The sequence below is a fragment of the Callospermophilus lateralis genome, chromosome 1, assembly GCF_048772815.1.
Source record: "Callospermophilus lateralis isolate mCalLat2 chromosome 1, mCalLat2.hap1, whole genome shotgun sequence".
NCBI classification, from domain to species: domain Eukaryota; kingdom Metazoa; phylum Chordata; class Mammalia; order Rodentia; family Sciuridae; genus Callospermophilus; species Callospermophilus lateralis.
Window position 1 is genome coordinate 24548500 of NC_135305.1, and position 14148 is coordinate 24562647.

The 14148-nt window shown below is 40.7% G+C and overlaps 1 protein-coding gene across 2 annotated transcripts in view; it reads right to left on the reverse strand.

Moving 5' to 3' along the window:
• Positions 1 to 7913, reverse strand: part of Ahcyl2 (adenosylhomocysteinase like 2) — a 187286-nt gene extending 179373 nt beyond the window's left edge. For both annotated transcript variants that reach the window (XM_076833352.2, XM_076833343.2), the window contains exon 1: positions 7493 to 7913. In XM_076833352.2, coding sequence (XP_076689467.1) covers positions 7493 to 7855 — 363 coding nt within the window. In that variant the 5' untranslated portion in view covers positions 7856 to 7913. The remainder of the gene's footprint in view (positions 1 to 7492) is intronic.
• Between the last annotated feature and the right edge of the window lie 6235 nt (positions 7914 to 14148).

Genomic DNA, 14148 nt, shown 5'->3' on the forward strand with positions numbered 1-14148 from the left:
CGGACGGGTACAAGCAACTAAGAAGACAGATGGTTAGGTTCAACTAATGCATCACTAAGAGTTCTGCAACCAGCAGAAGTCACTTTCAACAAGTAAACAGAAAAAAAAATTTACACAAAGGATATGAGGTAGCTTTCAGGGTGAAGAACCCTCTTCAGGGATACAATTAAAAACAGTGCCCCAAATTACAGAATTGGTTTAGTAAAGATGTCATGATTAGTAGTGCCAAGCAAAAGATGTGGCCTGGTTTGCACCATTATAGTTCTAGATATCAGGTGCCAACCTTAACAACATTGTCATTGTCACCCCGTGTCTTGATCTTGCTGCCAGGGACTGATACTACATGGGGATTTGTTGAAAATGGAAGGGGATATTGTGAAGAATGTTGTGGAAGGGTTGAAGCTGCTGAAAAGATAAAGAGAGTGGTAAAGGGACTGAGTATAAGGAAGATAATGGATGACACAATGTCACGTAGTGACTAAAAAACATAAACAAGGATGTGAGGCATGATGGTTAAAGCCTCATCATGGAAGAGGGTAGAGATCCTGAGATCTCTTGAAGAGATTTGGAGAGAGAGGTTTTAGCAGCAATTAAACACAACTGAAACAGACTTCACATGGGAGTTTGGTCAGAGCAGCAGGGGTTTGGCTACATTACAAAGCCTCCTACTGCTGCCATGGGCAATACTGCATCTCACTGATCCCAAAGGCATCACAAATTGGCAAAGCCTTGGGCAAGTTAATTACTCTCTTTAAGCCAGTATTTTATCAACTATAAAAGATAATACAATTCATCTGATAAAACTGTTATGAGGCTTAACAGATGAGATAGATGTCTAGCACAAAGTTAAGTATTCAGTAAAAGGTAGTCATTATAAGTGTCACCAAAGCCAAGAGGAAGAGTTTCCAAAAACAGGTATCAACACTATCAAATCTTTTTAAATGATCAAAAGGGTAATGTTGGGGGCTGGGGTTGTGGCTCAGTGGTAGAGTGCTTGCTTCACACATGTGAGGCATTGAGTTCAATCCTCAGCACCACATAAAAATAAATAAAGGTATTGTACCCATCTACAACTAAAAAAAATGTTTTAAAAAAGCGTAATATTGGAACACTGCAGGAGATGACTATAGAGAAGATGAAGTTAGTTTTAGTATTGAGTATGTAATATTCAGAAAGGCTTTTGGGAGCTGACAGCAGTGGCACACACCTATAATCCCAGCAACTCCCAGAGATTTGGGAGGCTGAGGTAGGTCAATCACAAATTTGAGGCCCAATTAGCAACAGAGCAAGACTCTGTTTCAAAATAAAAAATAAAAAGCACTTGGATATAGCTCAGTGGTAAAATACCCCTTGGTTTAATCCCTAGTACCAGAGAAAAAGAGAGAAATAGAGAAAGACAGAGACAGAGAAAGGAAGGAAGGAAGGAAGGAAGGGGGGGGGCGGAAGGGGGAGAAGCACGAAAGCTTTAAGCCTTATAGTCAGCAACTCAACCAGCAGCTCTAGTGCCCATTTAATATAGGTACTAATCTAAGAGCTAGCAGGTGCCCCAAACTGACACATTTCTACTGATGGACCCGTGAAAACAAAATAGGAAAACACCACCGATGAATGCAAGTGTCCAAGACAGAAAACAGTTTATTGAACTGTTGCAGAATATAGTTGGCAAGGAGGGAGAATAAAAATTAAACACATCTCAAGTTATTTACTTTAATCAAAAATAGTTTTAGATTAAGAACTGTTAGAGAAGAAACTTTTTTCCTTTTTCTTTCCAAATCTCTGGCCATAAATCATAAAGACTATAAAAAGCTCCCACAAATTTCAAGCTTACTAAACCTGTCACTGGGTGACCAGATTTTAGCTCCTCTAATTGTGCCTTCTACTGGAACAAAATAGCAGAGCTGTGGGTCAGACCAATTGTCAAGATAGTTCTCCTCCCACCCACCTCAGATGTTAGGCTCTGAATATTAAACAAGAACTACCATGAAAGAGACAGCATATTCTTCATAAACTCAACTTGATAAAGGGTCTGAAATAAAGATTACAACAAATCTCTTTCCTCTCTCACTATGAGAAATGGGATAGTCTTCAAGGAAATGATACAATAACTTACTCTCCCTTTTTCATGAACTACTATTCATTTCTTAACTGAATACTATGGATAAGTATTTTCTCTCAAAAAATCAAACACAACTGCAAACTTCTAAAATAGCTCTTAAAATAATGTTTAATCTTTCCCAAGCTCAAGGAGAAGAGTATTCACTAGTATATACTAGTGAATAATACTAGTCAATAAGAAGAAACTGTTTATTATATAACAAAAAAAAAATCCACAAAAAAAATTCAGATTAAGATTTAGCTGGGCACTAAAGCACATGCCTGTAATCCCAGCCATTTGCGAGGCTGAGGCAAGAGGATCAGAAGTTCGAGGTCTAACTCGACAATTTAGGGAGACTCTGACTCAAAAAATAAAAAGGGCTGAGTGTAGCATCCCTGGGGTACAATCCCCAATACCCGAGAGGGAGGGAATAAGAATTAAAAAGTCAAGTCCTAAATTTTCAGCAGAGGAATAATTTGAATTGAAAAGCTCCAGAATTAGGGCTTTGGAGTCAGATTAGGATTATTAGCTCCATCTATTTTTTTTTTTTTTTAGAATTTTAATATTTATTTTTTAATTCTCGGCAGACACAACATCCTTGTTTGCATGTGGTGCTGAGGATCAAACCCGGGCCGCACGCATGCCAGGGGAGCGCGCTACCGCTTGAGCCACATCCCCAGCCCTAGCTCCATCTTATTATTGGGCAACCTTGAGCCAAATTTCTAACCTCTCCAACCTCAGTTTCCTCAATAAATCATACACTACCTTAAGAGTTTCTTAGAAGTATTAAATAAAATAGGAGCAGGGCACAATCGTGCACACCTGTAATCCCAGTGGCTAAGGCAGGAAGACTGCAAGTTCAAGGCTGGCCTCACCAATTTAGCAAGGCACTAAGCAACTGAGTGAGACCCTGCCTCAAAATGAAAAATAAAAAGGGCTAGGGATGTTTCTCAGTGGTTAAGCATGCCTGGGTTCAATCCTCAGTACTCCAAAAAATAAAATAAAATAGTATATAATAAGGCTCTAAGTACCAGGTCTGACATGCAACAGGAATCCATAAACTGTCATTTTCTAATATTCAAAGGTTTAATAAGTTTGATTCAGAGAGAAGGTAAAACAAACAGCAGAGGAAAATCATTAACTGAACAGAAAGGAAGAATATATTGCTCAGGTATGCTAGGTTTATAACTTTAAAATTAAGGATAAGTTTCTCAGTTAACAGTTAACCACAAATGTGAGGCTGCATCATTGATCTTGAAATGCTTCTCTGTATGTGATGTTCTTCCTCCCTCCTTCTAATTTAACAATTTTTTGAGCTGTACATTTGTACAATTTTCTCTTGTCCTTTTCCTAAAGTCCTGACTCACACTCTCCTTTCTTCAGTCCTGGGATGACCTAAGCCTTAGCCAGACAGACACACCTTAGAGTTTACTGACTATTCTAAAGTTTTCAGGAAGGCTAAGCATGGTGGCACATGCCTGTAATCCCTGCAACTCAGGAGGCTGAGGCAGCCTCAGCAATTTAGCAAGATCCTGTCTCAAAATAAGAAGGGTTGAGGATGTAGCTTAGTCATAAAGCATCCAGGTTCAATCCCCAGAACTGCTGAAAAAATAAAAAAGTTCAGGGAGAAGGCCAGAACCAGCACCTAAGACCTAAGAGGTCAGAAACAATCCATGTGACATAATGAAAAAGACATGGGATAGGGAAAAAGACAGATGTAAATGTAAGTCCCACCTCTGCCACTTCCTAAATGTATAACCTTGTACAAGGCACCTACTCTCTCTGGACCATATTTCCTCATCTGTAAAACAGAGATAATGACAACTATATCTCATAATATCCTTGTCAGGATTACAGAAACACTGACAATTCCTAGCATATAAAAGGCCAATAATGGTAACTATTATTAGGGTCCAACTGCCAACTGACTCACTGAACATTCTGCCAGGCTGTACTTTTCTAACTGGCAAAGGAGTCACACTGTTCCTACATTCCCATGCCTATATCCAAAACATTCCATTTCTGTAAACTATAATTAACCAAATCAAGAGTTTAAACAATTCAGGGCAAGAAAGCACTAAATCCTGTCAACAAAACTAGTGCAAGGCATAAGTTTGCCAAGAGAAATACGGAATCTGTTTGAACATGGTCATTACCCATAGTGATGTAAGCACAAGTCAGTTGAGGTTCCTGGGCTTGGAGTCTTATTATCAGAAAGTCTTTTAACTTTTCTGAAATAAATCAACTTCTGCCTTGTTTTGCTGCTGTGCTCCAACTTTCCTATCACCCATTTCCAAGAACACAGGGAAGAGATCCTCTCAACTGTCACCTCATTTACTGTAGAAATTTTCTTCCCATTTCACAAAGTACTTCTTACAGAGATTTTTGGTTTGCTTAGTTCATTTAATGTGAGCTTATTAAAAAAAAAAATATATATATATATATATATATATGTGTGTGTGTGTGTGTGTGTGTATATATATATATATGTGTGTGTGTGTATATATATATATATGGCTGGAGTTGTGGCTCAGTGGTAGAGCACTTGCCTAGCATGTGTGAGGCACTGGTTTTGATTCTCAGTACCACATATAAATAAATGAATAGTTACATCAACATCTAAAAAGATATTTTTTAAAATATCATTATATACAAATATATAATAACCACAATGACAAGATCTGGTCCTCAGAGTACCAGGTTACAGGATGGAGGCAGGTGTCAAAGATAAAATGTGACTGAGTAACCTGCACACTGTATGTTCATTCTTACTGACTACTACACTTGGGAATTCTGCTCTTATAAAAAGTTTATTTCTGCGACTGAAGATGTGGCTCAGTGGCAGAGTGCTTGCCTAGTATACAGAAGGCCCTGGGATCTAGCCCCAGCACCACCAAACCAAACCAAACAACTGTATTTCCCTTGTGTGGGTAGGCAGAGTAAAAGAGCTAAGAAACTAATGATAAATACATAAATGGAGTAAGGGAAATCATCAATGGAAATGTGATTTAACATAAACAAGTTTGTACAAGAGTTACAAAATAAAAGCAACAAGTTACATAGTCAAAGGCAACTTTTTCAAAACTAATGTTCCCAGTCCCTTCAAACATGAAATTTCACAAAAGCAGAAAGGAGTCAAGGTCAGAATGATGATTTAAATAGACAATCATGAAAGGCTCAATAAATCCAAATGTCACACTGCAGTTCCTTGATGAGGTGACTTTCTACTTGGGGAAAGAAGAGCAGACTTGTACATTTCTTTTCATTTAGCCAATATGATATCAAAAAAGCCAAGATTCTGTCTCTAAAAAGCAACTCTGCAGTGCCCTTACTTTTGTTCAACATCTGCATCTTTGTCCAGAACTCCACCTGCTTAACTTTCAGCAGAAAAGTTTTTTTGGTGCAATTAACATTGTCTAAGGCAAGCTCAGCCCTGTCTTCCATAGCCTTGGGCTGCTGAGTAAATCTAGAATCATGGGACATACACTTTGATACTGAAAAACAACAAGAAGAAGGTGGGTTAGTGAAAAGGAAAACAGCCAAGAAGCACATCTAGAATTAAAAAAAAAAAAAAACAGACTCTGGTAGGCATGCTGCCTTGTTATTTTTTAACTTCTTTATATAGAATCTATTGAACTGTTGTGTACTGTTCAGAGGAGGTCATGGGAGCATAAAAATCAATTCTTCATAATAATGATAGCTATAATTTTTAAGACCATACTAGATGTGATAAATTCAAGGCTAAGACTTTTGCAAATATTTCTAATTCTCAATCATAATTAGTATCTTTATTTTATAGAAGAAGTTGATTTTTAGAATTTGGAAATTATCCAAAAGCTAGCAGTAGGAGTACTAGAACTCAAACCCCAGTCTGCCTGACTAAATTCCATGCTCTGAAAGCAATTTGTTAAGCACTTCTACCCTTAAAAAAAAATCTAATTACAGATTTCAGACAGAAAGAATCTTAATCACAAGAAAAAGATTTGGCCAAAGTTTATAAAGCATCCAAACTAGTCTAAAATATGCTTCAGAATTCCCAACTCTCAAGTAGATACTTTTAGCACTGCTGCCTATGCTTCCTCCTTCACTATAATTCCTCCTAGAAGATTCATTTTACAAGTGACAAGGGCATTGTCCTAAACAACTCATTAAATCTTGTACCTAATGTCATTTAACACTGTATTTGAGTAGTCAGATTGAAAAGGTTACCTGCTATACCTTAATCATAAAAGCAATTACAACAAAATGTTTGGCTGATCCAAGGTTCCAATTCAGCTCAGTCCTTCACTGTAAAACCAGTGCAGATTTCACACCCCTTTATTGCTGTTCTGATAAAACAATTAAAAATAATTCACAACAATTTAAAAAAATTGCTGTGTTTGTATTGTGCCTAGGAAAATAGAACCATAATCCCTTTTTACATGACCCACATCTCTGTATTTTCCAATATTTACCTTTTTTCCCCCCTGTGCTAATTTGGCATTGAGAGAAAGGTATGATGGATAGTCAATGTTCAGGTAATATTTTACATCTAGGCATGCTTACTCTTTGGTATTCTGAGGCCTCCCCACAACTATGTGTGGGAGAAGCTGACAGCTGAGATAGAAAGCCACAATGATCGCTTTCCCCAAAGTGAGCATTTCTTGCTAACGCTTTCTCATCACAATGAAGGAACCGATACAACCACCATTCTCTTCATACACAATCTAATAATACTGACCCAACTACTGAGTAAGGTTACAAACCTCTTAAGATAAAAGAGGGATGAATCTCTCCATTACCCTTCTACAATTAAAGAAAATGCAAGAGTATTACAGTTGCTGAGAAGGAAAGGCACAGCATGAGTACTGCTTTGGGGAAGCGGTTGGCCACAGAAAGGGAGAAAGTCATCATCTGTACAGAAGCCAGACAACTCAGAGGACTTCAATGAGAGCTAACTACTGCTTACTCGTTCTCCAAAGAGAAAAGATTTTTCCACCTTTATTGGTGGGTGGGCTTCCGAAAACGGCAAGGTTTTTCTATACTACCAAGATCTCCTCCTCGGATAGTCCGGAAAATAACAAGTGGGAGTGTTGGGGCGCGGGGGGTGGGGGGGCGTAGTATAAGGTGCCTCTCTTCCCGGTGCTTATTCCAAGTAGTAGTGGAGAGCGCTACCTCCATGTTACCCCTAGCGAAGTATAGCCGTGCCACCTGGAGTCTCCGCTTCTCAGCCACCGGAGCCAGGTCGGGGGCAGCTCCAAGAAGGTAGGCTTAAGCGGGAAGGGGTCTCACTGCCCCCACAATACGAGAAGTGAGAGCGTGGAGGGTGGTGCAGCTTTGCCGAGAGAATCTGCGGTTCCCCCTCGTTCCCCTCCCTCCCTCCCTCCCTCTCCGAGCTAGGCAGCCCGGCCCCAATACCTTCTTGACTGTACGCGGCGCCTCGGTGACTGTGCCGTCGGGGCTGACCAGGGCCTCGCCGCCGTCCCGGTGCCGCTGATGCTGGTGATGTGGGTCGCTCCGCTTCATGGCCGACGCCTGAGGCACCTTCCCGGCGGCAGGGCTGAAAGCGGCGGCGGGCCCCGAGCCCGGGCCAGGGGCCGGGGGCCGCTCCGCGGCAGGAGCCGGAGCCTCAGGATCCCCGCCGCCTGCTGGAGGGGCCATGGCGCCCACTGCCGCCGAGCTCAGTCCTAGTTGCGGCTCTGCTTCAGAGGGGCTCAAATCCTTCAGGTCCACTTCAGGCACCTTGGCGGCAGCCGCTGCTGACACAATCTGCACCGACATCACCGCCTCCACTGCAACCGCCGGCTCAGGCTCCAGCTCCGGCTCCGGCTCCGGCTCCGGCTCGGCCCCGCCTCCCGCCTCCCTTCCCCTTCCCTCCCCCATTCCCCCACTCCTCCCCTCCATCGCCTCCGCTCCCACCCCCTTCCTCCGCCCGCCAGTTCGCCTGCCAGCCTCGGCCCCTCCAGCCCCTCCCAGCCCCGGTCCGGCTAGCGCGCGAGGCTCCACGGAACCTGTAGTGCGCTTGCTCCTGGCCGCACGCGGAGATAAGACCGTGGGACCTCAGCCCCCGACCTACACTGCGCGTGGGGCGGAGCCGTGAGGCCCCCTGGGAGTTGTAGTCCCCTTGGCCTTCCTTCCAAAGTGGGGTTCTGCGGCGGAGAGGGAGCTCCAGGGCCGACGACTAACGGAAAGGAGGACGGGTGACGCGACGGAGGGAATGAGGAAGGGAAAGCCTCTAGAGGACTTGTGGCTTCCCGGGAGGGAAAGCCAGAAAGCCTAGAGAAAGCGAGGGAGGAATGACTCGCTCCCCTGACAGTGTAAATTTCCTCCGTGTGCGCGTCTGCAATCACGTGGCCTGGCCTTTAAAGGAAAAGCGGTGGCGTCACGTGAGGAGAGCGCCTGCCCCAAGCTTGAAGACTTGGATTTTTTTCTCTGTGAAACTGGGAACTTAACACCTTTCTGAACTTAAGTAGCTTGGTTTTTAAAAAGAATGAAATAGGTTTTTACCTGCTGCGGGGGTTTCCGACACATTCTGGTCTTGGAAAACAGAATCAATTCCAAAAAAAATTAGTTTTCACTTGATTGAAATTTCACTGCTGAGGAATTAACACGGTTCCTTAAATGAGGTCGTGCCAAACAAGTGTTTTGGGTTTTTGTTGTTGTTTGGTACAGGGGATTGGGTGTTCCACCACTAAGCTACATCCGCAGACCTCTTTATTTTTGATTTCAAGAAAGGTCTCTCTCAGTTGCTGAGGGCCTCCCTAAGTTTGCCAGATCTTTTCACCTAGTAATTCTTCTAGGGCAATGTTCTGAAATTCAGATACATATGTAGCATAGCGCAATATTAACTAAAACCCCCAACAGTATTTCCCTAAGTCATGCAACTTTTATGATTTTTATTTTCTTTGTACTTGTGTATTCTTTTGCAATTTTACACTATTTTAGAGGGCGCAAGATCAAAGACGTGTATAGCAATTTATTTTTAATAACAAAAAGCGGGCAGGGGATATAGCTCAGTTGGTAGAGAGCTTGCCTCACATGCACAAGGCCCACAAAATATAAAAATAACAACTAGGTATCTGAAACTAATGTTCCCAACAATAAGAGGATGGTTTTAGCCTTTAAGAAGTGTTTTCCAGCCTGGCATGGTGGCATATTACAGTTCCAGTGATTCGATAGGCTGAAGCAGGAGAATCCCAAGTTTAGGCCAGCCTCAGCAATTTGGCGAGCCTATGTCTCAAATTTAAAAAAAATGAAAAAGGTTTGGGGATGTAGCTTAGTGGTAAAGTACCTTAGTGGTAAAGCAAAATCACTAATATCCTTGGAGCTTACAATATTGTATTAGTGAAAGAACATACTGTTTCAAGGAATGAACATTAAAAAAAAAATGACAGCTTTAAAATGAAAACGTGCTGGCAGAATTTTTTAAACTCAAAAAAATATTAAAATTAAAAATATTAAAAGGAAAGATGCATTTTTGCTCAGATTGTTGAAGAGTGGTGGCTTATTTCATAATTTTTGTTATTCATATATATATATTGACTTGATAGATATAATACATTGAACAGCTAGTTTACTGAAAAAGGCAATCTTTTAGTACCAAAAAAGGTGGGGGAGGGGGGGAATTGTTTTTCAGGTGGGTGTAGAAGCATGCTTCTTTAGGCCCAGCTACTTAGGAGGCTGAGGCTGGAGGCCAGCCTGGGAAATAGACCCTCTGGCTCAAAAAAAAAAGCTCTTCATTAACTTTTTTTTTTTTTTTTTAATGACAGGAGGAATAAATACCTATGATTAAAATAATATATTAAGCTAAAATGCAGGAGACAAAATTGCAGATCCATTTGATTTTACATAAATAAGGAAAAAAACTAAGAAAGAAAATACATTAAAATGCAATTGACTGGACCGATTATGAGGTAGGCTTTTCTCTGTTTTTAGAGAAATTAAGGTAAACGATATCTTACAGTTTTTTCAACGGGTGACAAATAGAGTATCTATTTTTTCTTGGCAAGAAGGAGAAAGAGGGAGAAATCACCTCCCCTGATCTCCTTTTCTGTACTCCTACCAACTTGCAAGTCTGTTCAGTTGTAGTCCAGTATTAAATGGAAGCTTTCATTTCCTGGTCTCCAAGTTTGTGTATTGGAAGGCCCCTGAGCACAGCCATTTCTAAAGGCCCAGGAATCTACCAGACACAAGAGCTTCTTAAGCTTTCTCTTCACATTTCTGGCTTTCAATATTTCCTTCCTGTTATAAAGAACCAGCCCAAAGCTTCATGCTCCAGCTGTCCAAGCAGAGATTAACAGCACTATAACTGATTTCTTTCTTCCCCCTAATGCACAAGGGAGCTTCAGTACAGCCACCTGGCATGTGTAGGAGCTCATAGGCAGCAGCTGCCTACCTGGACTGCCACTAGAGTTAATTACTGAAGGAACAAATTAATTCTTCAGTGGGATGTGGTTATAAAACATAAAGAGTTGCAGCACTGGAAAAGAGACAGATACTCTTCATTTATCAAGGTACCACCACATTTCAGAACCAATGGTCAGGTGATGCTCTTTCCCCCATTTTCTGCTCCATCTTGCATACCTTCTACTTTTCTGACTGTTGCTGAAATTGCTATACTGGAAACAGTATACTGGAAACAGGATGATTAAGAACAAACTTATAAAGTCTTTAATGAAATATTTAGGTTTCCTTCACCTGTCTCATTTGGTTTCCAGAACCTTGGCAGACAGGAATGTGTCTTCTTTGCAGAGCACTGGAAGAATTTTTCTGAGATATCGGACTGTCCAGGAAAGAAAGGAAGATACACTGAGAGTTCCCCAAGGTGATAGGCCAGCCAGACCACCCATGGTGAAGATCTTGGCCAGATATATAGAGCTTCTGTGAACCATTTAATGTCACATTCCTGAGTTTGAGCAATCAAAGCCACCAGACATATGAAGAAAACCCTTAATATGAAAGAGACCAATATAGGCAAGCAAAACAAATAAAAAACTTGAGAAAATGGGCTCTATGTTAAGAAGAAAGCAAGATAAAGGGCTGGGGGTGTAGCTTAGTGGTACAGTGCTTGTCTGGCTCATGCAAGGCTCTGGGTTCTATTCCTAGCATCATGCATACACAAAGGAAAGAAAGCAAGATTTAAACAAGAAAAGTCACAAATATCCTTGGAGCTTATAATATTGTATTAGTGAAAGAACATACTGTTTCAAAGAATGAACATTCAAAAAACAAATGACAGCTTTAAAATGAAAACGTGCTGGCAGAATTTTTTAAACTCAAAAAAATATTAACATTAGTTCATAATCCACTTGAATCTAATGTATGAAATATGATATGTCAAGAGATTTGTAATATTTTGAACAACCAATAAAAAAAGTTAAAAAAATATTAAAATTAAAAATATTAAAAGGAAAGATGCATTTTTGCTCAGACTGTTGAAGAGTGGTGGCTTATTTCATAATTTTTGTTATTCATATATACATTTTGACTTGATAGATATAATACATTGAATAGCTAGTTTACTGAAAAAGGCAATCTTTTAGGAATTGTTTTTCAGATCTTCAATAAATTTTTTCTTTAAATTTCAAAAAATTGGAGGTATACTCAGGGGTAGAGAGCTCTGAGAGCCTAGCATGCTCTCAAAGCCTTGGGTTTGATCACCAGTAACACAATACATAAATAAATAAATGAATTTTTTTAAATGGTAAAGACAGTAAATTAGAATGCCAGTCCTAAAAGTCTAATATCTAAATAATACAAGTGTCAGAAGAAAAGGGGAAAATTCAAAACATTTCCTAGAAATGAAGATGGGAATTTCCAGAATAAAAGACAACATTAGGGGACTCGGGTTGTGGCTCAGCAGTAGAGCGCTTACCTCCCACGTAAGGCATTGGGTTTGATCCTCAGAACCACATAAAAATAAATAAACAAAATAAAAGTATTTGTCCATCTACAACTAAAAAGTGTATATATTAAAAAAAAAAAAAAAGACCCCATTAGGTGCCCAACCCAATGGATGAAAATAGACCTACCCAGAAACTTCTTAGAGATTGAGGATCGGAGGTGTGAGGGCAGCCTGGGCAACTTAGAGAGAACCTGTCCCAAAATAGAAAGAGTTGGGGATGTAGCTTAGAGGTAGAGTGCCCCATGGGTTCAATCTCTAGTACCAGGGGAAAATTTATTTTAATATGCATCATTGTACAATTTCAAAATTCTGGGAAGATCTTTCAAAAATCTGGACTGGAACCGGGGACTAAAATTTTTTAAAAGGTAGAGTCAGAAAGATTGAACTTCTTCAAGTTAATTCTGGAGGCTATAAGATTATAACTCCAAATACTGCAGACCCTATAATTGACTTCTCCAGAGAATAAAGGTTTCAATCATCCAAAGTTGGCAGGGGTAGTCATCTAACTGTGTGGCTGAGTACAGGATCAATCCTGCTTCAATCCTGCTTTAGTCTCTACCTTATCAAGTGCCAGCTGCCTCCAATACAGAGCCTTCTGGGGATCCTACAATAGAAGCTTCCCCCTGCTACTAGCTAAAACAAAGGATTTGTTTGTTTGGGGCAGTACTAGGGATTCAACCGGGGGCTGGGACATGGAAGGAGTAGGGCAGTCCATTACTGAGCTATATTCCCCAGCCATTTTTAAATTTTATTTATCTTTTAGACATAATATCATTAAATTGCAAAGGCTGGCCTCAAACTTGTGATCCTCCTGCCACAACCTCCCAAGTAGCTGGGATTTTAGGCATGCACCACTGTGTCTGGCAAACTTCAGCTTTTTAAAGTCTGCTAAATGAGCACTCATTTGCTATCCAATTTTCAAAACTATTACTACTGGCTCCTCCCCTAACCTCCACCTCTCTTTTTCCCCCTTATAGGCAAAGAGGGAGAAAAAGCTAAATCCTTAACTCTATATGAGGCAATCAAATGATAATGCCTAAAACACCCAAGAGGTAGCATTATAATCATGTTATTCAGACAGAAATGAGGATCCATAAGGATCATCTAAAATAAAGTAATTGGCTCCCAGGACAAGAAATAATGAGGTAGGTGGTAGGATGGAATAACAAGACAGGTGTTTTAATTAACAACACTTGTGAAACAAGGCTGGGGGCATAGCTCAGTGATAAAGCTCCCCTGGGTTCAAACCCCAAAATGGGATGGGGGGAAGAAGCTTGTACAACTATTTTACCTTTTTTTAAATATTTATTTTTTAGTTGTAGTTGGGCCCAATACCTTTATTTGTTTGTTTATTTATTTAATTACCCTCCTGCTGAGGATCCAACCCAGGGCCTCACATGTCCTAGGTGAGCATGCTCTACTGCTGAGCCACAATCCCAGCCCCACCTATGTGACTTTTCAAAGTATATCATGTGTAATTTAGATTAAATTAAAATCTTGGTGTGGTGGAATACACCTGTAATTCCAGTGACTCAAGAGGCTAAGGCAGAAGGGTCACAAGTTTGAGTTCAGCCTCAGCAACTTAGCAAAACTCTGTTTCAAAATAAAAAGGCTGGGGGTGTAACTCAGCAGTAGAGCATCTCTGGGTTCAATCCCCAGCACCCCATACATACACAGAAAAAAAAGCAGTATGTTAATTGTTTATAGGTACATAGCTTCATATACATATAAGAAAGTATAAAAATGGATTAGAAGGAAGCCCAAGAAACACAAACAGTTGTTTTCCTTTCAAGAAGTGGGAAAGTGGGCAGTTGTTGGGGATGGTTAAAAGGGAGTTTACCAATTCTGTAACACTTTGCTTGCTAGGACTATGGGCAGACTTCAGTACTTGGGGGACTGGACCCCCTGCTTTGAGAAAGTAGCAAAGCCCAAGGGAGCGGCTGAGGGCAGTCTCCAAAAGGTGAATCTCAGGGCTGTAGCAACAGAATCCCCAAATCAGGCTCTTTTTATATCCTGTGGTGTTTCTTCAAGAATCTAATTCTAATTCTGGAGTTTGGTTAAAGGGTGGCACTATGGCTCCGTTCTGCAATCTGATGCTCCTATCTTCTTTGTTGTGAGGTTTTCATGGTCTTGGACATTCAGCCGCAGCCCATTGCCTGCATTCATAAAG